Source organism: Aphanomyces astaci, assembly GCF_000520075.1.
Source record: "Aphanomyces astaci strain APO3 unplaced genomic scaffold supercont1.14, whole genome shotgun sequence".
Classification (NCBI taxonomy): Eukaryota; Oomycota; class Saprolegniomycetes; order Saprolegniales; family Verrucalvaceae; genus Aphanomyces; species Aphanomyces astaci.
The window spans coordinates 513,420-535,672 of NW_009798277.1; the positions used below are offsets into that span (position 1 = coordinate 513,420).

General features: G+C 48.4%; 7 protein-coding genes across 8 annotated transcripts; 3 read left to right on the top strand and 4 right to left on the bottom strand.

The window, feature by feature from the left end:
- Window positions 1–834: 834 nt before the first annotated feature.
- Window positions 835–3,812, top strand: H257_06955. 2 transcript variants are annotated; one of them, XM_009832351.1, is made up of 12 exons: window positions 835–1,150; window positions 1,199–1,365; window positions 1,445–1,543; window positions 1,605–1,679; window positions 1,727–1,852; window positions 1,905–1,958; window positions 2,056–2,244; window positions 2,346–2,412; window positions 2,514–2,735; window positions 2,971–3,122; window positions 3,173–3,491; window positions 3,565–3,812. In XM_009832351.1, exons 1-12 carry the CDS (start codon window positions 883–885, stop codon window positions 3,687–3,689), a joined length of 1,863 nt encoding a protein of 620 aa, XP_009830653.1. In that variant the 5' UTR covers window positions 835–882; the 3' UTR covers window positions 3,690–3,812. The 2 variants fall into 2 exon arrangements, with proteins under 2 accessions (XP_009830653.1, XP_009830654.1); XM_009832352.1 differs by having other exon boundaries at window positions 3,173–3,812.
- A 193-nt stretch (window positions 3,813–4,005) lies between these two features.
- On the bottom strand, window positions 4,006–5,073 carry H257_06956 (hypothetical protein). Its single transcript, XM_009832353.1, has one exon. It carries the CDS (start codon window positions 5,041–5,043, stop codon window positions 4,168–4,170), a length of 876 nt encoding a protein of 291 aa, XP_009830655.1. The 5' UTR covers window positions 5,044–5,073; the 3' UTR covers window positions 4,006–4,167.
- Window positions 5,074–5,451: 378 nt separating this feature from the next.
- H257_06957 (phosphoribosylaminoimidazole carboxylase, ATPase subunit) lies at window positions 5,452–7,393 on the top strand. The gene has a single exon (XM_009832354.1). It carries the CDS (start codon window positions 5,495–5,497, stop codon window positions 7,190–7,192), a length of 1,698 nt encoding a protein of 565 aa, XP_009830656.1. The 5' UTR covers window positions 5,452–5,494; the 3' UTR covers window positions 7,193–7,393.
- Window positions 7,394–7,422: 29 nt separating this feature from the next.
- On the bottom strand, window positions 7,423–8,421 carry H257_06958 (hypothetical protein). The gene has a single exon (XM_009832355.1). The coding sequence runs from the start codon at window positions 8,328–8,330 to the stop codon at window positions 7,635–7,637; it is 696 nt and encodes a 231-aa protein (XP_009830657.1). The 5' UTR covers window positions 8,331–8,421; the 3' UTR covers window positions 7,423–7,634.
- A 650-nt stretch (window positions 8,422–9,071) lies between these two features.
- On the bottom strand, window positions 9,072–9,800 carry H257_06959 (hypothetical protein). The gene has a single exon (XM_009832356.1). It carries the CDS (start codon window positions 9,739–9,741, stop codon window positions 9,118–9,120), a length of 624 nt encoding a protein of 207 aa, XP_009830658.1. The 5' UTR covers window positions 9,742–9,800; the 3' UTR covers window positions 9,072–9,117.
- Window positions 9,801–11,190: 1,390 nt separating this feature from the next.
- H257_06960 (hypothetical protein) lies at window positions 11,191–14,172 on the top strand (the record flags this gene model as incomplete). The annotated part of the gene is made up of 2 exons (XM_009832357.1): window positions 11,191–11,394; window positions 14,026–14,172. 2 exons carry the CDS (start codon window positions 11,191–11,193, stop codon window positions 14,170–14,172), a joined length of 351 nt encoding a protein of 116 aa, XP_009830659.1.
- A 7,267-nt stretch (window positions 14,173–21,439) lies between these two features.
- Window positions 21,440–21,721, bottom strand: H257_06961 (hypothetical protein; the record flags this gene model as incomplete). Its single annotated transcript, XM_009832358.1, has 1 exon — window positions 21,440–21,721. The coding sequence occupies one exon, from the start codon at window positions 21,719–21,721 to the stop codon at window positions 21,440–21,442; it is 282 nt and encodes a 93-aa protein (XP_009830660.1).
- Between the last annotated feature and the right edge of the window lie 532 nt (window positions 21,722–22,253).

Consider the following 22,253-nt stretch of genomic DNA (forward strand, 5'->3'; position numbering starts at 1 on the left):
TTCTACACATTTATGCAGTCACTGGCGCCAGAAAAATTCCGTGAGAGCAATAGTTCCACTGTAGCTTACGTAGTTTGCATGTTGTTTAAATGCGTTAAACAACCAGACGTTTAAAATAATATAAGCCCAATTGAGATAAAACAACGCTAAACACAAGTTCTGCATTTCAGCAGAATAAAACAACCATTACTTTATTTCAGCTGCTAACTAATCGAGTTGCAGCACCAGGCCAACTAACGCCGTACAACTACCAGTTCATCACGATGCATACCGTATTAGGCTGTTAAATGGGAGTACTATACATCGTGTAGTCGTACAGTAGTGCGCCCTTGCCTTCCACGTACAGTGCTAAGGTTAGAGCAGATCAAGAATTGTAGGTATGGCATAGCTTTGAATCATTGGACAGAGCGACGACTACATGTACTGTAGCCTAACTATATCCCTAACGTTATACACATTACTCGGAGTAGATAATGTTAGTACTGTAGTGATCACGGATGGGGGGTCATGTGTGTGGCCATAGCTCCTTCAGTTTCATTGCGTCAAGCACCTTAACATGTTGACGTAAAGCAAGTTGTTTGCCAGAATGAAAACGGCAAACAACTTGTTTTACGAAAGTGCCAGTAAAACCACCTTCAACCAACCAATCATCGCATTAGATGAAGTAACTTTAAACAACGCACCCAACTGTTATTCAAGTTACTTTAGACATTATTTAAGTCTGAGAAATTTTTAAACAATGAATTTAACCCTGGAATTGCCAAAAAAGGTGCAAAGCACAATACTTCAAGGTTACACAATAAAAATACGACTGATGACGCCATATCCGGACGTACCACCGCTTCGTTGGATCTTGAACAGACACTTTCGGATCTTTACGCCATGTCGTCGGGGCGTCCAGGTACGAGCTCCGGTCAACGTCCAGGCACCGGTCAACGCCCTGGGACTGGGTCTCAGCAGCCTCTGAATGCCGTGAACGCGCGTCCTGGGACGGGTCAGCGCACCGCGTTGCAGTCATCTGGCGGCGGCCGCCCGCTCACAAGTCGGTTGGGCACGGGCCAAGTACCGGCGACGCCTGGCCAGTCGGCGGGGTACGGCGTGAGTTTGAACACGGAAGTGCAAGTGACGGATCGTCCTGTGACCCAACAAGGTATGTACGACGCCACCGGTTCCACGAATATGACGTGGAAGTGGGAAGGCATGATGGGGATGCGCGTGATGACGGCGGGCCCGGGGCGGCAAGTGCAAGACGCGTCGTACTTTACAGGCAGATTGCATCAAAAGACGGCCGAAATCACAGCCGAAATCGAGAAAATCACCAAAGAAATCGACCAGGATGCCAAGGACAAGAGCCAATACGCACAGGTTCGTATGCCCAAGTGGCACTTTTGCCATTCAATACAAAACCGTCAAACGTTATCTGGTGCGGGTACAACGTGGCTAGCTCGAGAAAAAGTACGAACACTTGGCCATCGAAGTGCGAGATTTAGAGGGCCAACTGGCCGACTACAACCTCGCCATGGACAAGCTGCGAAGTGCCACGGTAGGGCGTGTCGACGATAATCGTTGGACATTTGGAGAGTGTGTATTGACGGCGGCAGCAGGACCCCGAAGAAATTCGTCAAGTGCAAGAACAACTGCACAATCGCAACCTAAAGGAAGCAGAGGAAGTGGACAGGGTACAGATTCGGTTTCAGGGCGTTCGTATGACTGAGTTGTTGTGTAGATTTTTATCATGCGCCAAGACCAGGAACGCACGGCCAAACACTTTGAAGACGAAATCAACGCGATTCACATGAAGCAGCAGGACAAGATCAACCAATTGGCGCCGACAAAGTTGGAGAAGTATCGGGTATATGCGAATTCTGTCGTCGTGACATGTCAAGTTTGTGACGTTTTTATAGGCCCTGCTCGAAGAAAACCACCAGGGCGAAGCCGAGTTGGAAGCCAAGTCCCAGGTTGGTTTGTACATGATGACGTGATCAACCCGGGATATATATATATCATTTTTAGCACCTGGGATGACATGATCAATCGGATGTACCTCATTTTTAGGAACTGGATATGCTCATGCAAGCCATCCGGGCCAAAGAAGACGACCTCGGGATGGACAAATTCCGCGACGAGTACGACCAGTTGGAGCGACAAGCGATGCGGTTAAAAATGGAGTGCAAAACCATCCAGGACGACCTTAAAACCGCGCAAATGGACCCCACCGAAGCGCGCAACATGCTCTTGGCCAGGGTACGCTTCCCCCTAGAATAATCATAGCGTATCCCTAAATCAACGTCAAGAACGTGTCATCACTTCACCGTCCCACGATATTGTGGGTATAATAATCATAGGTCAAAGAGGACAAGGCCAAGATGGAGCAAGTGGAAAAGCAAATCGCCACCGCCGACGACGAAAACGGTGCGAAAAAACCAACTTGCAAAAGTTAAACCCCATTAGTGTCCACTCGAACACAAGACCAGTTTTGATTGGTAGAAGTTCTTACGAACACTTGTGCATAGGGGGATTGAAAAAAGCACTCCACGAAGTCAAATTGGAGCTCGAAGAACGCAAGAACGAAGGCCCGGACAGCAACGCAAGTCAAAAGTATGACATGCTGTACCAGCGAGACCAGGAAATGAGCTCGTTTATGGACACGTTCGACGAGAAAAAGGATAAAGAGCTCGACAACCAACGCCAAGCCCAAGCCATGATTGTGCGCCTACTCGAACATATTTCCACTGGTAGTACCATATCTCTAGCAGATTCCCATGCAAACAACACGATATATATATATATATCATATTTGTGTTTGTCGTCCACCCCACCCCTTTGTATGTTTTCCTGGTGAAATCTCGTTGATTTATCAATGATATTATGGGATTCCATTCCCCCCACTTTCCCCCCACTCCCCCTTTACGATGCCATTACTTTGAGCTTGTTTATGTCTCTCACATATTAACATTTGTACCCGTGTAGGCCTAAACCGCCAAGACAAGATGCCATCAGCGTCAAAGGTGGAGGAAATGAAAACGGACTTGACGTTCAAGGAGCGCCAGCTCGAGTCGGCGCAAACGACCAAGACGCGGTTGAGCATGGAGTTGTCGAAACGCCAGGCCGAGCTGGAAAAGGTCGTTCGATTGTACAGAAAATCATATACTTGTTCCTTAACTATGAATAGGTCAACACACTCGACGCCAAGATCTCGGTCGAGCTAAACTCGCTGTCGTCTAAAATGGCGACGATGGAGACGGACATGGACGGGTTCCAGAACATCGAAGCGCTCAAGGAAACCCATGCTACCACCAAGCAGGCGCTGCTCAAGTTCAAGCAGCAGTACATCCGCCGCCGCGACGCGATGAAGTCGCAGGTGAATCTGTTGGCGGCGCAGTACGAGAACCTCAAGCACCAGCTGGCCAACAACGATACAGCCAAGACGCTTGACTCGCTCGAGCAAAAGCTGCGCCACCACGAACAAAATATATACCACCTCAAAGAATGTAATACGGACGTGGGGATGGGTCTCTTGGCTACAGACCGACCTGTGATGGGAATGCTAATGCTGGAGTGTAGACATTGACACAAAGACGCGAGAAGTCGAGTACGACAGCGTCAAGCAAGATTGCCTCAAGTGCCTCACGGAACTCAACACGATTCGCATCAAAGCCCAAGGAGTTGTCGAAGCCAAGGGGTACTAGTTGTCGCTGGTTTGCTGCTGTAGGACACCCATACTAGTAATACTGTAGTAGTAATACTCAATTGTCCAGAGGCAGGAACAATACACTTCAAAGTCGTAATACTGTAGCTAACTAACGTTACTGCACTTTAATTGTAACTACATATTCATAGTTCGAACTCCCGGTAGATTGAATATACTAGAAAGCACTGGACGGTCCATTGGGTGCAATTTAGTTGCAGCCTGGTCGTAGTAAGTTAACTTATATCGTTGGCGAATACTACCTTATTATTAGGTCCGACCAGTCTACTGTAAATTAGCTCAAAAGTTCTAAAAATCATACTTCGAAGTACTTTAGTATTAATTACTAGTACAATACTACTTAATACTCCTAGTCAACAACGCGTATACTTACTCGGTTTAGCATGATGCGTTCTTTGTTTGGTAGTGCTATGTAATACAGCGACTTTTCGTTATTACATCTAGGAATGTTTGTCGTTTTAGGCGTCCGAGTCATCTCCACGTTCTAGCGCTTGGATGGTCTCGAGGATGCTCTCAGGGGAGATGAGTCGGAAGCGCGCGTTTAAGCTCGCGAGGGCATTGTACACCCGCGCAATCTGGTGCCGATCCGCCGCGTCTGTGACAGTGTTCGCGTGACTCACCTTGCGCTCTGTCCACGCGTCCGCCGTGAGCTCGTTCTGCGCGCCGTCAGTGGCCACCACGTCGTCCATGCTGCGGGTGATCCACAGGTACCCGTTGCACCCGAGGATGACGTCGACGCCGAGGCCGGGCAGCTGCACGAGATGCTGCTTGAGTCGTTTGATCAAGGACGGCTGCACGACGATGAGCTGGCCGTTCTCGAGCTTGCCATAGCGCAAGCTGCGTGTGTGGAGCCACATGGTGCCGTCGTACCGCACTTCCTGCACCTCGGCACTGATGAGGTCGCCTTCCTCGAAGAACTCGCGCATCTGAAGCTGGTCTTCGGCCGTGCGACGACGCTGGGCCCCGCTCGGCAAGTTCACCGACGTGAGCATCAGCACCGCGTCCTGTTGGCCGTTGATGTCCACTTTCCACCGCTTGTTCGCAACGTCAGAGATGCGACCGACTACGATGTCCCCCACTTCACCAATGTACCGACTCACAAGTGGCCGCACGCTCACCAGTTGGTTCACCTTTTCGACGATACCCGCCACACTCGCGAGCAGCTCGCCGGCTTCGACGTACGTTCCGTGGCCTCGCAAGAACCCCGGCTCACTTGTGATCACCTGGCCAGGAGTGACCACGACGTACTGCGAACGAAGTCGGTCCGTGACCTTGCTGTCTTGGGGAGCATGGGAGAAGTCGTCCAGCGCCGTGGTGCCGCGCAGCTCGAGCATCTTGTATGTGTTGTGGTTGGTCGAGGAAGCGTATCGTGCCAGGATTGGTACAACCGCCTCGGATAATCGTGTGGTGATTGGATTTATAATGGCCAATCATGGTACATTGAATCCCAATTTCGGTATATTTACAGCCAATCATTGGCGGCCATTGAAATTCGAGCGTTAATATCAATTACGGTAGAACGTTGACCGATGATATCAATTAGTCAAATCGACAATACAAGTTCCTTCCTTTTTACACTCGCGTCCAGCACTTCCTCATAAGCCCCAGCTGAAGCTAACTAACGTTGTTTACTGTAAACCTGACAGCACTGCGGTGATTTCGGTTAACCAATAATCGTGAGGACAGATATCCGGATGTCCCTTGACAGCCAATCACGATGCGCCATTGACCAATCGCTCTCGACGCATTTGATCATCTTTCATCGAGTCCAACATCATCACTGTCATGAGTGTCGGATCTCTTCAAGGCGGTCCTCGAGTGGGCTGCTTGGGTGGCGGCCAGCTGGGTCGTATGATGGGGTATGCGTCGCATCGTCTCGGCCTGTCCTTCTCGTGCCTGGACCCTCAAGGTAGCGAGTCGCCTGCGGGCCAAGTCGTGCCGACGGTGACCGGGTCCTTCACAGACGCCGCGGCGATTGAGGCATTTGCCGCCCAGTGCGACGTGCTGACCGTGGAAATCGAGCATGTTAACGCCCAGACCCTTCGTGCGCTTCAGACGTCGCATCCTTCTCTGACCATCCACCCCAGTCCCGATACGATTGCATTGATCCAGGACAAGTTTGCGCAAAAGGAGTTCGTGGCGGCGTTGAACCTCCCCGTGGGACAGTTCCGTCGTGTGGACTCGTTGGCAGAAGCCGAGGCCGCGGGGGCCGCGTTCGGGTTCCCGTTCATGCTCAAATCTCGCTTGTGGTCGTACGATGGCAAGGGCAACGCCGTCGTGGACTCTCCTGCGTCGCTGGCGTCTGCCATCGCCGCTCTTGCGGGCAACGAGCCGTTGACTCCTGGCAAGCTGTACGCTGAAAAGTGGGTGCCGTTTGTAAAGGAATTGGCGGTCATGGTGGTCCGTCAAGGCTCTGACGTGCGCTCGTACCCGGTCGTGGAAACCACGCAACACAACAACATTTGCCACACGGTGCTCGCCCCCGCCGCGATCCCGCCGTCCGTCCTCGCGGCGGCAGATGCGCTGGCCTCGACGGCCGTCGCGTCGCTCAGCGGCAACGGCATCTTTGGCGTCGAGCTGTTCCTCACCGCAGACGGCCACGTGTGGCTCAACGAGATCGCGCCACGCCCCCACAACTCGGGCCATTACACGATCGAAGCATGCAACACTGATCAGTTTGAAAACCACTTGCGCGCCGTGGCTGGGCTACCGCTGGGGTCGCCTGCGCTCAAGGTGGGTGCTTCGTGGATGCTCAACCTGCTCGGGTCGAGTGACCCGGCTGAGACGACGTCGTTGATTGCCTTGTCGCACACCGTCCCGGGCTCGGCGGTGCATTGGTACGGCAAAGCCGCGATTCGCCCCGGTCGCAAGGTGGGTCACTTGACCGTCGTGGCATCGTCGGTCGCCGAACTTCGCGCGCGCGCGCTCGTGTTGAGCCCAACTGCCAACACGCTGCTGCCTAAAGTACCGTCGCCCGTGGTAGGGATCATCATGGGGTCAGACTCGGACCTCCCCGCCATGTCGGCCGCCGCCAAGATCCTCGACGACTTTGACATCCCGTACGAACTCAGCATCGTGTCGGCGCACCGCACCCCCGAACGCATGTACACGTACGCGCAGAGCGCGCGCGCGCGCGGACTTCAAGTGCTGATTGCCGGCGCTGGCGGAGCAGCCCACTTGCCCGGCATGGTGGCGGCCCTTACACCGCTGCCAGTGATCGGCGTGCCGATTCAGACGCGCGCGTTGAGTGGCATGGACTCGCTGCTGTCGATTGTGCAGATGCCCAAGGGAATTCCGGTGGCGACTGTGGCCATTGGCAATGCTGCGAACGCAGGCTTGCTGGCCGTGCGCATTTTGGGCGGCGATGCCAACTTGACTAAAATGGAGACGTTCTTGGCGGCGCAGGAACGGGAAGTGCAGGGAAAGATCGACAAGATGGAAGAGCAAGGGTGGAGCGCGTACTTGGGCAACATGTCGGTGTGATATGACGCGTACCTAAAACCACATTTGGGCGCGTTGGAGGCTTGAAAAGAGATCAATAACAGCAACGAAGAAGAAGATAATGCTGCGGGCTTGTGTTGTGCATGTCCAGAGTAGTGTTACTGTATGTGCGGGGGTATGAAAGCGTTGGTGTAAACCTGTGGGTTGGCGGCGTCTAGGGCGACTTTGAATACTACATGCACAGTAGGAACCGTGTCGCAGATATATGTACTTGTGACTATGTAACGTTACTCCCAACGTGGTGCAACCAACCAAATGGCATCAGTGAAGACGCAACCCGCAATGTACTAAGAACTTATACCATGCACGGCCACTCAAAAGCAGCAATAATGGGCAACGGCTGTACTCGACCAGCTGTGCTGCACAAAGGACTAGTGTACACATTTTAAAGATGATTAAATACAAAACGGGTGCGATCGATGCTTCAACGCAGCAGCGCAGATTCGTGGAGGAAGAAAGACATGTCAAAGTCGAGGGCGGTGGATGGAGCCATCATGTGCTGTGTCTTGTCGTCTGGAAGGTACAGCACGGTGGTTGGTTCAGGGTACGTTTGAGATGCAATGTCCCAGTCTGTGGCGTCAATGTCCAGGGGGAAGGCGTCCCAGAGATCACCCCCGTTAATACCCTCACCACTCCCCTTTCCCCAGAGTTCAATCTTGGGTTCGTCAAATGTAAACATGCCGCCGCCGCTGCAGGACAACGGCGACGGGGTGTTGTTCTGACGTTGGTTTTCGCGGTTGGCAGCAGCTTCTTCTTTCACGTCGGCCGCGGCCATCGATCGAGGCGATTTTCGCTGGACGTGGGCGAGGAGTTCGGGATGCTGCCGTTGAAAACTCGGGTGCGAAAACGTGCACGTGTGGGATTGGGTCTTGGTCCATTTTCGAAAGCCAAAGTTGTTGAGCTGTCGTTGAAAGCTCGACGCTTTTTCATGGTTAAAATACTTTCGCAAGATTTCGGCTTCGAGGCGCCGTTCCGACAGGATCTGAATCGCTGTGCCGTCTTGTGTCCACCCGATCACGGTCGGGTCTTCTGCTTCGAGGATGCAGAAGAGGGACCGGAGGAACTTGGGGATACCCGTGATACGCTTGCGTTTGGGGTCGTCGACTGAATTGATTGCCATGTTGTCAAGGACGTGTTGTGGTGATGAGTTGGTATGTGGTTGATATGGAAGATTGAATTGTACTTTGGCGATGATTCATGTTTGCTTTGCGTGTCTTTTGGAATCGTGGGACACGGGCGACTGGACGAAGGACTGTGATTGGCTACATTTGTAACGGCCGCGCGTTTCAGTGGCAGCGAAAGGTCGCCGCCATCTAAGACACCAACACTTTCGAAAATCGACACTGTGATCTTATGTTTAACGAAATGTTGTTGCGAGATTGTTCTCGACGACCCCCACAGGCGAAATCCTTCGAACTTCGCGACTCCATGTTTTGTGCCGAGAATTCTCCCCTTTGAATCGCCCTTCGAGTGTTTGACACATAGTATGTAGAATGCACAAGCGAAGGAAACAAACGTTCGATCCACTACCTCAGCACCCCCGGCCAAGATTTACATAACATTCCAATTGGAGGTTGAATTCTTTGGACAGTACTGAGTAGTGTAGCAATGTCCTACAGCTCTAACGTTATTATATATATAAAGGACGATCGGTAGCTGAAAAAACTACGATTCCGCGACATGGATTGCAAAGCACTGACTGTCACGAGGCTAAAAATTCAAGATTGGACGGTTTCATCGAGAATATGAAACCGACAACAGGTCCGGATATTTTCCGGATATCCCCTCGGTTTGTGCACCCATCGGAATGATGCCATGGCCGTTATCCGGAAGGTACTGTGAAATGGATTTACCCCAAGAATGCTTTTCGATGGACTCGGTGATATATTTTACAAGAGGAGATATCGCTAACAAGATGAAGAGGCGGGTGGTTTTGGGTGGTTTTGGATGCCAAGGATCGAGTGCAGCATCGAGATCTCTTCCACGGACCAGTTCATGCTCGGGGATGCTTGTTTGCTGGAATGCGACGGAGTGGACGGGTCAGAGCTTGCATCGTCGTTGTCGGACAAGTCGTCATTCATGTGACCATCTTCTTGGTCGGAGCTGTATGTGCTAGCGGTAGATCGATAATCCTCGAGGTGGTGGTGGTGTATCAGTTGCATGGACGACGTGGACGAAGGGAATACGTGCGAAGGTTCATACGGGACGCCCTTGCGCAGCCGCCTTCGTTTCGTGTCCGACTTGCGCTGGTTCTTGTTGTGTAGCACGCGGTGTTCTTCGCACAATGTATGGGGGAGTCCATTGTCCTTGAGAGTTCGTTCATTCATACATCGCCCTGACTTGTACTTGCATCGGCCGTTAAATACGCCAGGGCTGCCGTGGGATGGCCCGTCGGCATGGCGGGGGAAGGCGGCGGCGGTGGTCGTGGTGTCGTTCTTTTCTTGGGAATAGCGCAATTGTTGATTGTTGTTCATCTTCAGGGACGGCAAATGGGTCCGCTGTTGATTGATGAGGTGGCACGCCACGAGCATTTTGGATTCTGACACCAACGACCACCACCATATCAGCCACCTTTGCAACCTGATTGTGTATATTTATGATGCATACAAACCTCAAATGTAACCGATGGAACTTCTCGGTTGATCGAAGGTTTATTATGTGGCACGTCGCACCACCTGATGTGCATCCATTGTTGCATGAAATTGTCCCCGCCACATGGTATCCGGACACCTGATAGTGTTACACTATATTGACCGTATTTATCCGGACGACTTCTACACATGGAACGTATTCCCATGATGAATTCGGTGGAAGGGGAAGGCGATGAAGACGGGACCAACGAGACAACGATACAGGGCGTTTACATTCATTCCATTAACAAGTTTGCATTAATGTCTTCGACAGCTAGGTGCATGTGGTGTGTGTATGAAGTGTACAATAGACGTAGAAGCAATCTCGTGCGAAACGTCGAAATCCTGCATTACGTTTACATACCGGTAAGTACTTCACGTTACTGAAAAGAAGTATAATACCGGCGCACCCACACGAATGCGACAAGTACAGTGGACATGAATCGGTATTTTCAATCCGACATGCAAGCAACCTGCGGGGGTAGGCACAATGTATGACGGGGCCTTCCAATAGGGCTCTTGTAGCGCGTTGGGAGTAGTTGAAAGGCCCTAAGGGCTATACTGTGTGATGGGGGGGGAGTTGTGTATGATAAACTTTCAACTAGTAAACGACACTGCAACCAAAATGACCAGTTAGTTAAAATGTCCAACCGGGTTTACCTGATGTAGGCTACTACTCGTTACAAGAAAACACAACACCACCTGCTGGCAAAACAGCTGGTTGTAGCTTTTGTATCCTTTCAGGATACAAAAGGCTAGCCTGGTTGACCAATGGATAGTCCTTTTGTCAAATAAAACCCTCGGATTGGTCATAGTCGTTCTCGCCATGACGATCTTTTTACATGTTGCGACGGTTTGCCTCGTTCGACAATCGAATGTTAACATTAGTGCTGTCAAATCAAGTACCATCACATCATTGTTTGCTCGAGATCAATCCTACCCACACCACGTTAGACACGATGGAGACACATACTGCAGAGTGCCCCATGGCCTCTGCATGGTGCCAGTCGCTGGAACAATCCCTAGAGCTCTGCACAACCTCCAACATCGAGGCGTGGCTACAGTACGCACCCATATAACCCATCCATCACGATCAGACAGACGTATCTTCACTTGCAAGTACCACTCCTGTCTCCACTTCAACTTTGGATTCCAAATTGTTCACCCACCCAACCCATGCTGTTATAATAGTATCGATATCCTGATCAAGGCAGCAATCACACGCCGATACCAGCCCCATAAGGTTATCCATTTGTTTGCAACATGTCCACTGCGAAATATTGGCACCGCCGGCTTCCATACTGGCACATTGGGTGCACAATGCCTCGCGGAATGATCAAATAACTGGTCATGACCGTGCTTTTGCAGCAGCAGCTCCTTGGTCGATCCAACCCCAACGACGCCCTACTCAGCAAGGACATCAGGGTTGAGCTGCCAACACATGCAGCACTTAGCAAGAGTCGACTTGCGACAAACGTCAACGATGTTCGTCGAACGATCAATCCAGCCATCGAAAAGACAACCTCGCAGTCCACTGCAAACAAAGCGCTACCAGTACTAACAGTAAGTTAGTACGCGGCAGCTCGCGTATGGTGAAGACTCAGAGCTGTTGACGAAAAATGGATCGCCTGAGTGTAATCGTGATTGGTTGTGCAACTGTATCCACTTCTTTTTATTCGGACGTCAAACATGTCGAGTTTGGATTAACATGTCGACTGTTTGCGACATTCCAAAGAGAAGAATTCCCCGATTAAAACAGTTTCACTGTTTCTTTTCTCATAATATGTCATTCATATAGTATACTAGTTAGTAATAGTATAACTGCAGGTATTCTCTGACCACCTCACCTCTTACTATTAATAGGGTCAGGTGTATCTCAGTGGTTAGCGATAGCTAACCACTGGAGTGTGATGTACTTAATAAACCCCGGAGATTTATACAATTATATGTACTCACCCTGGGGATAGGACGGAGTCCCAGGTTACAGGCTACTAGTAGGGCCAGTACAGTACTAGTAAGTACTTCGAAGTATCTGTGAAACAGTATTTCGAGTCAAAACAACAGTGGGACTGGATTAATCTGGGGAATTGCACTTACAGACTTTGTGTAGCATACTACAGTAGTACCACGTATCGGTACATATACACAATACTGTACAGTAGTCCCAAGGCACGGATTCAGATACAGGAACCCTCTCATGACCGCCTCGTGGAATGGTTTTGTGGTAACACTGTTTACTACTTCGAAGTAGATAACAGCATATATAGGAGTCAGACGACGCCTCAGGTATGGCCCCCAGCTAGAATCATGGGCCGGGCGAAGGGGCTGGTTGCATGGGGCAATTGTTGACTACTGTACGGAAATAATTTCCAAATGGTACAGTGCCCAATCTCGAAATAATATACTTCGAAGCAATTCTGTAGTACTAGTAGTACAGTAGTGGTAAGTACCGTGGTAAGTTACATTTGCACATTCACATCTCTCAGCTCGCCGGGGGAATGATTAACCTCTCAAAATGCATACCCTGCAGTTCCTCTTAACGTAGTACTACCGGTAGTACTACGTTGTACAGTACTACAATAGTACACCATTTTTCGACAAGGGGACGATTAGGTCTACTTTGCAATACTAAATTTGAGAGGTTATGCACTATTTAACTATCGGAGTGTTGATCTTGTTTCGTAAATGGGTAAATAAATATGTATAAATAGTAACCTTTTGAAATCACTGGTATTCATTAATAAAGGTTATGGCATTGTTTTCGCTTTTATCGAAACATATCTCGTAGGGTATCATTTCTAAGGCGTGCACCTAATGAATGTTTTGTTGCTCCAATCAAGTGCCACACATATACAAAATTTCGCAGAAAAAAGTTGTCTCGAACTTGAGATATGTATATTTGTCCCCCTCCACGCCTTCAACCACTGTAAGTTCTGGATATTTCCGGTATATGATTCACGCCATGTCGTTATGTTCGCCGAACATTCGACATATTTCGTCGAGACCCTACATCGTTGCAGTATACTACGTAGTATATCGACTAATGTCCGGAAAAGTGATACCCCACAGGCAGTATATTTCTCTCATTGTTCAATATATTTCGAATGAGGTTCCCTCAATTCCGATTTTAGATGGAAATCAAGTAAATCGTAGGTGGTGGAAGCGTTTTGAACTTGTCTAAATCATAGATATGAGACGACATGAATATTCTACAACCTTACACCTTGTAGCTCGATTGTTCTACGGTCTTGCCGAAAGCGTGGGTGACGTGAAGTTAGCGCCTGATGAAGGAGTGCCTTGGTTTGCTTGATTTGCATCTAACATCGAAATAGATGGAACATCATACCATCTAGGTATGAAATATATTGAACAATGTGTGAAATATATCGCCTGTGGGGTGACAGATACTGGCCTTGACGAAATATATCGAACGTTCGGCGAACATAACGTACATGGCGTGAATCAGTTGTGTGACGGACGAAATATGCCGGAAGTATCCTGAACTTACAGTCGGAAAATGTTGAATTATTTATATGGATTTCAAATATCCGTGAGAGTATCATGTGTCTGTCATCCAAACGTCATCCAACATTAATATTACGTCATAGCCTACTCCGTAGAGATGAAGGCTAATGCTATAGGTCATTGCATACAGGCCTCGTCCGGGAGCGGCACGGCCTATGGCCTACCTGCCGCTGCCCGACAACAAGAAAGATAGATCATTCGGTTAAGTGAGAAGCTTAGATCCGCCTGCGCAGCCCTCCCGGGCGCTCGGGGCGAAAGTAAGGCTTGGTCACTACTTTAGGTTTCATCCCACAACTTCATCCACTTTCCCATGTCATCCCAATGTCATCCACACTTTGATTCAACAATTATACTTCCTCTGTTCCAAAATACTATTGTGGGTATTTTTGAGTGAGGTCTATACTTGGAAATTGTATTGGAAGTTGCACTAGGATCTGATATATTTCTGAGAAATTTCGTATTTTTATTCAAATTCACATTTTTACAACCAACCGGATGAGGATGTGACGCACACAGTCGTGTGAAAGCACAGATCAAATCGATACAGTATAATCTTCGATAAGTATATTTTTAAAATATTAACCATAGTATCCAAGGTTGGTTGGTATTAATTAATATTAAATGCTGTCCTGTGATTCATGTGTGTATCTGCTCATCGAGTTCATCAAAGCCCAGCCCACTCCCAACGCAATTGAATGGATTCTGGACAGCCGCGTGTTGGGACTTCCTGAAGACGCTGCCGCCGCTGGTCGCCCGCCCTCCGCCACAGTTCAAATCACCGACAACCTCGGAGTAGTGATCTATTAAGTTACTGTGGCCCACAGTAATACTGTACTACGTAGTAGTAATTGGAGTTAAGCTTATCGATGTATACCCAACCACATTGCATTAACGATACATCGTTCATCAATGAGAAGTCTTGTACTCACCGGGAGGTTGCGAGTCGGTAGCAATAAGAATAACGCTTGATTGAAAAAAGCCTTACCAGTGCACTTCGCCATTCCTTGTCGGACTGGTTGAGAATGGATCAGTACTGGCTACTGTAGGGGCACAACAACTGTGCAGTACTACCGGTAACGTTAGTATGATGTAGTTTGACTTAACAGTAAGGGTACTGGAATTCATGGGAAGGATATTAATAGTACTGCAGGAGTAGTATTAATACTACATTACTGCGGGGTAGTACTTGAAGTACTATTAATACAGTAGTACCAGTACTGACCACCATGGGGACCGCGATGACTACAGTAGTACACCGAAGCCAAGTGGCCGCCTACCGTGTGCCTACCGTTCCTGCAATGCACCCACACCATCCAATTGAATGTGGTAGTCACGACGAAAGCCATCCTCTCCAGCGACACGGCAATGGACTGCATATCTATGAACCCGTCGCTTGCTTTGATACAGTACACAAATGAATGACTCACGAATGACATGATATTCTACTGGGTTCCAAGAATATAGTAGGGGAGTCAATTTAGGAAAAAAAATCAATTTTCATTTTCGATTCTACTTTTCACGTTCTGCTTTTCGTCACGAAAACCAAAAGCACCTCGCGAGGTGCTTTTGGTTTTTAAGAAAATACCCAATCATCGCAGTCTATTCCATGGCATACAAACACTAATACAAACACGAAAAAGCAGCGCCAGTTACGAATTGTCAACCGCGAGCCCAAGCGCAAATGACGAAATCAGGTGTCGTAGGGAGCATGAAGCGCGAGCTAAGGAGCATGATGAGTAATAGTAGAAGCATACCTAACTACTTCGTCGTTGAATACGACGAGCGTGCAGCGTGTGTCGTAATCGAGGTGTCCAAATTGGACACGGCCATTCGAAAGCCTTCGACAGTCGACGCATACTTCGAAGTAGTTGTTAAAATCCACTTTCTGGAAAAATGGATACAGTATTAGGTTTAACAGTTTATTTATAAAAACCAGTTTATATAGTATAATATATTTCAAGATTTAACTCTTACTCAGAGTTTATATACTCGTCGCTGGGATTATCTTGATGTACAGTACCGCCGCTCCTTCGGCGACGAATGCGTCGTCCAAAGAAGCCAACACCCCCTCCACCCGCTGCAGCCAATTCGTCCTCTAGCGAACGCCACGCGTTGCGTTGGGCTGCCTTGCCGCTGCTTTTGCGTCCTTCGCATTGGCCGTGAGTGGCCGTTAAGCAATGCGTCAGAGCCTTTGGTGTCAATAATCTGCTTACTGTTAATGTACTGTATGTTATGATGCTTCATGTAATAAAACAAGCATTATTTCCTCCATCTTCTACTCGTATAAAAAGTCTAATGAAGTTCAAATTGATCATACTCCTTTTCCTATTATATGCGAGGATAAATGTATATGTCTACTGACGAAGGAGATGAGTTTTCATGCAAGTTGACTTTGTATTCGATTCTCTGTTCAAAACGTACAGTGTTTGCCAGAAAAAATCGACGAAAGTAGCACTCGTGAATAAAATAAATTTTTCGAAACCTGGGGATTGTAACAATAGATCCAATTGGATAAAATTGACTGCATTAATCAAATATTGTGCTCAGCTGTGGTTGGCCCTACTCAATTTGAAAATTGAAACTTGGACGTGTCAAAATTGCATTTGACGAAAGGCTGAGAGCAAGGCGCTCCTTAAGAATGTTCATGCGTCTGTCCCCAAAGACAACCAGTTTAGCCAAAAGCCAACAGCACGCCATCCCTGCAGGGACGTGGAAAGGATGGCGAGCGAAAGAAGCGAAGATTTTGGCCCAAGTACGACGCCTACGACGACTAGTCACTCATCTACAATGCGGAAGAAACAGGTGCGATCATCTAAAGTCATCTCTGCATTCACAGCGTATGGAGTAGAAGTCATGCCGCCAGGCAAGACATTGGCCGAGGTTGGAAAGTCGTCCAAGGTGGACAAGAAGAACAAGCACTCAAAGCGTATTTCCTTGGTGTTGACAGTCCGGGCCGATGGCGTCAAGCTCCCGGTGCTATTCATCATCAAAGGGCAGCCAGGTGGGCTGTTGGAGAAGAAGGAACTGCCGACCTATGACTCATGTCTATGCTGTGCAGGCAAACGTTTGGATGGATGAACGTGTATGGAACATCTATCTCGAGCGTTTGTTTGCACATCATGTCCAAGACGCCTCCGTTCTTCTGGTGGACAATGTGGATTGCCACGTTTTCGAGGCCTCCTACGACAAGACGGCAGAGGCAATGTTCAGCGTGATCGAGCCGCTCCCCCAAAACTCAACGAGCAGGTGTCAGCCGCTGGATGTCGGTGTTATGGGTCCGTTCAAGGCTAAGCTAAAGACGGAGAGGTTGCTCGAGGACACAGGTAGCGCTGATGAGAACATGAGGGCTGAACAAAAGCGGCGGGCTACAATCGGTGGGACGATCCGGGTTTGGGACAAAATTTCGTCGGAAGCTATTGTTAGTTTGTTTGAGAAAGCCATTCCATCCGTAATTGAACTTAAGATTAAATGTTTGTAGTAATTTGAGTTTTGAAGAAAAAAGTACGACGCGCCCGGGAATTGAACTCGGGGCTCACTCAAGTGTTTTACCACTGCCCTATCGCGTCGAACGCTTACGCTTACCCTTGAACTTTTGTATTGGTTTAATTGGCTTATTTTAGTCCAATCAAAGAAGTCGACGTCAGATTCGTCGTGACATGATCTTTATATTTTTTAGTCGTCCGCCTCGACTAGTTGTACCACTCTACGAAATATAGCATCAAGTGATACATTTCATATGAAAACCGAAGGCATGGCTGCGGGCTACATAACGAGATGTCGTGTGCGGCGATTGCACTATTTGGCATGTGTGAAGTGACGGTGGTACCGGTCCCACATACATAGCGACAGACCAACATGCCTACATTCGTGCAGTCCAAGAATGAGCGGTTTTGGTCAAGGAATGGCCGATATACTATAGTAGTTTGTGTGTGTCAAGGGCATCTCTCAGCGGTGGCACTAGTCCATGAATACGGATAGGTCGAGGTAGAGTAATCCAAAATGCAACTATGATCGCATGGCCGAAATCATGTGGGCTTCACGCTTACTGAGAAGTAATTTACAGAGCAAGCTGTTGGATTATTTGCGCGGTCTACATGCAACTATTTTTGACCAGAAATTATACCACGTTCAAATCGTCCAAATTGGTGCACGTAGACTGGAACACACCACTTAACCACTGTACGTACGCCAAAAACCTCGTGCAAACATTCTACGCCCGACCTCAAACATGCCAAAATACTGAAATATAGCTTACTTTGGGTGTGATTATATCCCGCAATAAGCATCGTAACACCGTCCATGCCACTTTACTACGTACTGATCTCCCCCCAGTTCGAAACGATGCACACTCGATAACTTTTATAATCGGATAAAATTAATTCTTCAGAGGTAATTTCAAACATTCAAACTTGGACGTTTCGGCAATGAAGGCGCGGATGTCCTTGGCGGACAAAACCAACTTGTGCGCTGAGCACATGAAGAAACCCCATGCCACATATTCCGAATTGGCACTGTGGGCGATGGAAGCATTTAAGCTGACATCACCACCAGCAAAGGCTACAGTTGGAAATGCTATTAAACGCCATGATACAATGAGCCAGCGAGCGGATCTCAAGTCACGATCAATGGATCGAGATGTGTGAGACCAAGATCCTGTCATGGGTATCATGGGTATTGCGGTGCGAAGAACTCGGCGTGTCCGTCACTGGTGAACTAATTCGAAAACAAGCCAAGTCGTACTACGACGAATATCAACTGGTGACGAATTGGGCCCTCGAGTTCTCCGAAGGATGGCTCTACAAATTCCAACGAAAGCGCGGTATGTCCAGCAAGCGGCAGCATGGTGAAGCCGGCTCGACCCCGCGCAAGCAGTACGGCAAGGACGCGAACAAGTCCTGGAGACAACGCGTGGCTACAACGCAAGTGACGTCTACAACATGGATGAGATGTCGTTCTTTTGGTGTATGTCGTCTCACCGATCGATCACTCGGAGACGCGTGCCTGGACTGAAGAAGTCCAAGAAAAGAATCACGCTCGCGCTTACCACCAACGCCAACGGAACGGACATGGTTGAGCCCCTCTTCAGCGGCAGTGCTGTGCAGCCGAGATGCTTCCGCGGCCGAAGTGCCGCTGATCTCGGGTTTGACTACACGTCAAACAAGAAAGCCTGGATGAATGGAGACATTTTTGACACGTTCCTTCGAAAGTTGGACTCAAGAATGGAGGCTGCGAGCCGCAACATCCTGCTGCTTGTCGACAATGCGTTACCCCACAAGGCCAAGGAGGACACCCTGCTCACAAACGTCAGTTTGAAGATGCTGCCGCCCAATACGACTGCTTACTTCCAACCCCAGGATGCTGGGATCATTGCCTCCTTCAAGGCAAAGGTGAAGCAACGACAACTTCAGAATGCACTGGAGCAAATCGACTCCGTGATGGCTGGTCGCCAAGACAGGCTCTACGAAGTGCCACTTGTTGAGGCCATGGCTCGGGCGAAAGATGCTTGGCACGCTGTATCGTCGACGACGATTGTGAACTGCTGGTCCAGAACGGGCATTCTCCACACCGATGCCCCGGCACGCAGTCCATGACCAGTGATTGCAGGGTTGTTTCTACTATAATTAATAACCTCAGAAACGCATACACTGTTAGAACTGTATTTAATCAGCCGTTTCGAACTGGGGGGAGATCAGTAGTAGTTACCATTGCTGCTGTACTGTACATGCTACCATGTTCTTGCGTTGACCGGTGATCTTTGAGCCACGAAGCAGCACATTAAAGACGCATTTTGGCGAAAACTTTAAATATAGCGTGAAAGATGTCAAGCAATTATTGTCATCTTGAGCTATAGTTTATAGCATACATTGATATGTTATAATTTTCTAACATTTAAATGACTTGTTAATGGAATTCGCAAGGTGAGCCACCTTGCGTTATTTTATATATACGATTGGCTATAACACTGACAGAAGATGTTCCAATTTTGAACTGTTTGGACGCTTGAATTTTGTAGAGCTTTGTGTGATCCTGCTCCAGAGAATTGTGCACTGATGAGTGCACTCGGACTATGTCCAATGTGGTTCTCCCCTTACAGCTAACATTATATTGTGCGCTCTGTTGGGTCGCAATGTCGTGGTGGCTCTGGTGGGCCAACGCGGTGGTGCAAGAGGTCCTGGTAGCACCCATCGCAAGTGCTGAAGTGGCGGCTTTAGCAATTGCGAAGGGTGCCATCAAGAAGTCTTGCTCCACCCGCCTGCGCAACCACGTGATCACTCCAGCAGGGAGGTATACGGCACCGACATGGACTGATGGTGGAATGAGGGATGACCACATTCATTGGTTTAACAGGCAAGTGGTGATGTTACTGAAGTCTAGACCTGTTCGAATTGACCGAGTCCGGGATACCACATCGCATGGTCTTGCTCTCATGCACGGCCTACATAATTATCTCAATGCTCCTTGCATCAACCGCCATCACAGGAGTAGAATATATCGCAACAGGGTGTGATGAATCTACGCAGCGATTTTCGTGATTTCACGGCATCTGATTGGACAAATTGGACAATTTTGCATCAACCGCCATCACAGGAGTAGAATATATCGCAACAGGGTGTGATGAATCTACGCAGCGATTTTCGTGATTTCACGGCATCTGATTGGACAAATTGGACAATTTTGAATTCGCAAGGTGACATGCCTTGCGAATTCCAAAAAGAGACATACACATGAAAAAAAAATCATCAATACAAACTTGAAGATATATTTAATTGAAACTATACAATTTTAGAATTATTTATGGAATTCACAAGGTGGTTCACCTTGCGCTCCATACAAAATTGCCTATTTCACCTTGCTTTTTCTGGTTAATGTCATATTTTTAAAAGTTATGCAACCGTTTTGTGTGGAGCCAAGCAACTCAGCGCAATCGATTGAGGACGATGCATATCCCTCAAAATGGCAATTAAAAGCAGTGCACGTTGCTTTCTTCCTCAGGCTGAACTCGATTTCATTCTAGCGTGATGATGAACTACAGATAACGACGGAAATAATTGCCAAGTAGTACTCTTCAAATATCTAGAAATTTGTATGGTCAATATTATTATTACGAATCAAGTACCACTGTGTATTAAATTGGAACCAATCGTAGGACAGATGCCTGATTGGCCAATTTTCAACCAATAGCAAGCATATTAAGACGTCATAACGACGACGACGTCAACGAGTCAAAATATCAAATGAGCTGGTACTGTGAGTATAAAAAATGAATTGATTCCCCGTTAAGGTTACAACATAAACACTTGCGGCAGCGCATTCTCAAAGGAGCTACGAATGAGATCGCATGGCATTTCTTCCCAAGCTTGAATAATTCGTTGAATCATGGCCAAACGCTTCTCCGCTGCAGTGACGACTGGCTTCTCCGTAAGCCACTTCTTGCGCAACTTGCTCTTCAGGGGGCCCATCACACCAACATCAAGTGGTTGGCACACACTTGTTGAGTTCTTCGGTAGAGGCTCGAAGATTCCGAACAATTCCGTCGATACCGTGTCGACAGATGCCTCGCTTACGTGGCAGTCCAAATTGTCCGCCAGGATAACAGTTGGACCAGTAATCTCGAACTTCAACAGCTCAGTGAGGTACATCTGCCATACATGCTTGTCCATCCACGCTTTATGTTGAACAGCATACACGTGGCCAGCTGGGTAGGTTGGGACTTCTTCGGTTTCGATCGATCCACCTGGCTCACCCTTGACAATGAAAAGAATGGGCAGCTTCTCCCCTATGTAGCATAAGCAAGCATTTCAAAGTCATCTTTACCATTTGAACGAATCGTCAGCACAGCAGTCATGCGGTCGGAGTGTTTCTGAGACGTATCCACTTTTGACGACCCTCCAATTGGCGCCAATGTCTTTCCAGGCGGCATGTCATAGTACACCGACGTTTCGTCGACATTAATGATGTCTTCAGCGGCCGAGTCACGGAACTTGTCCCAAAACGCGGCTGCAAAGTTGTCTATTGTCTCCATCAGCACAGCTTGTGTTAATCGGCTGACACATGGCACACGCTGTGAATACCGCTAGCGCAATGAAAAGCGTTGACAGAGCCTCATGAGGCTGTGGTAGGCTCGGTCGTCGTTCGTCTTTGCCGCCAGGTACTCTTCCAGCCACTCCATGTGGTGCAGTTTCATGAACGAGATCAAATGCGTATGAGTCAGGATATGCTCCTGGTCACAAACGTCTTTCAAGAACGCAGCCATGTCACTCGCAAATGGTATAGACTCATGTCGCCCCTGGCCACCAAGTGTTGCCTTCTTGCCGTTGACTTTCTTGTTGAGGATGGCGTCCTCTCGCTGAAGCATGTTGCGCCATGTGCTCCATTTGAGGCCTTTCCCACTCGAAAAGGCGTGTGAGCTCTGTCCAGAAGTCTTGTACTCCAGTAGGAGAGTTTTCCTCTGGGCATTGGGGTACCTCGCGTAGGCGCGCATAGTTTTGAAACGGCGATTTAGGCGGTAGTTTAAATGGACCAATCATAGACACGTTATAGGAATGCTTGTCAGGGTTAGGGTTGTTGCCTTGCACGTGATTACGTAATCGAGTTACGCATGTACAGCCCCGAATCACAGGGCTGTTTGCTTGCCTTTTGAAGCGTTTTATTTCACATTTCTCAAATGTCCGGTCTGGCTGCGTGAACATAGTTTGTTCAAGTATGATTAGCACTGTGGGCGTTTTTTTCTCTTAACCGTAGCTTGTTCAAGTGAAACTGGGACCCGACTGCAGGTCTGATTTCTTTGATTACGTACAGTAATGCAGCTACTTTTGAAGTGTCTTTGTATAGTACCTGCTTTTAGAGTTTGAGAGATAGCAAGTTATCTCGAGAAACCCCCACAAGCA

Bases quoted from the DNA above. Each gene is read 5' to 3' on its own strand.
- H257_06956 (XM_009832353.1), bottom strand. From the start codon at position 5,043: ATGCTCGAGCTGCGCGGCACCACGGCGCTGGACGACTTCTCCCATGCT.
- H257_06958 (XM_009832355.1), bottom strand. From the start codon at position 8,330: ATGGCAATCAATTCAGTCGACGACCCCAAACGCAAGCGTATCACGGGT.
- H257_06959 (XM_009832356.1), bottom strand. From the start codon at position 9,741: ATGCTCGTGGCGTGCCACCTCATCAATCAACAGCGGACCCATTTGCCG.
- H257_06957 (XM_009832354.1), top strand. From the start codon at position 5,495: ATGAGTGTCGGATCTCTTCAAGGCGGTCCTCGAGTGGGCTGCTTGGGT.
- H257_06955 (XM_009832351.1), top strand. From the start codon at position 883: ATGTCGTCGGGGCGTCCAGGTACGAGCTCCGGTCAACGTCCAGGCACC. The intron at 2,245-2,345 runs GTACGCTTCCCC...TAATAATCATAG, and splicing joins GCAACATGCTCTTGGCCAGG to GTCAAAGAGGACAAGGCCAA. The intron at 2,413-2,513 runs GTGCGAAAAAAC...ACTTGTGCATAG, and splicing joins CACCGCCGACGACGAAAACG to GGGGATTGAAAAAAGCACTC.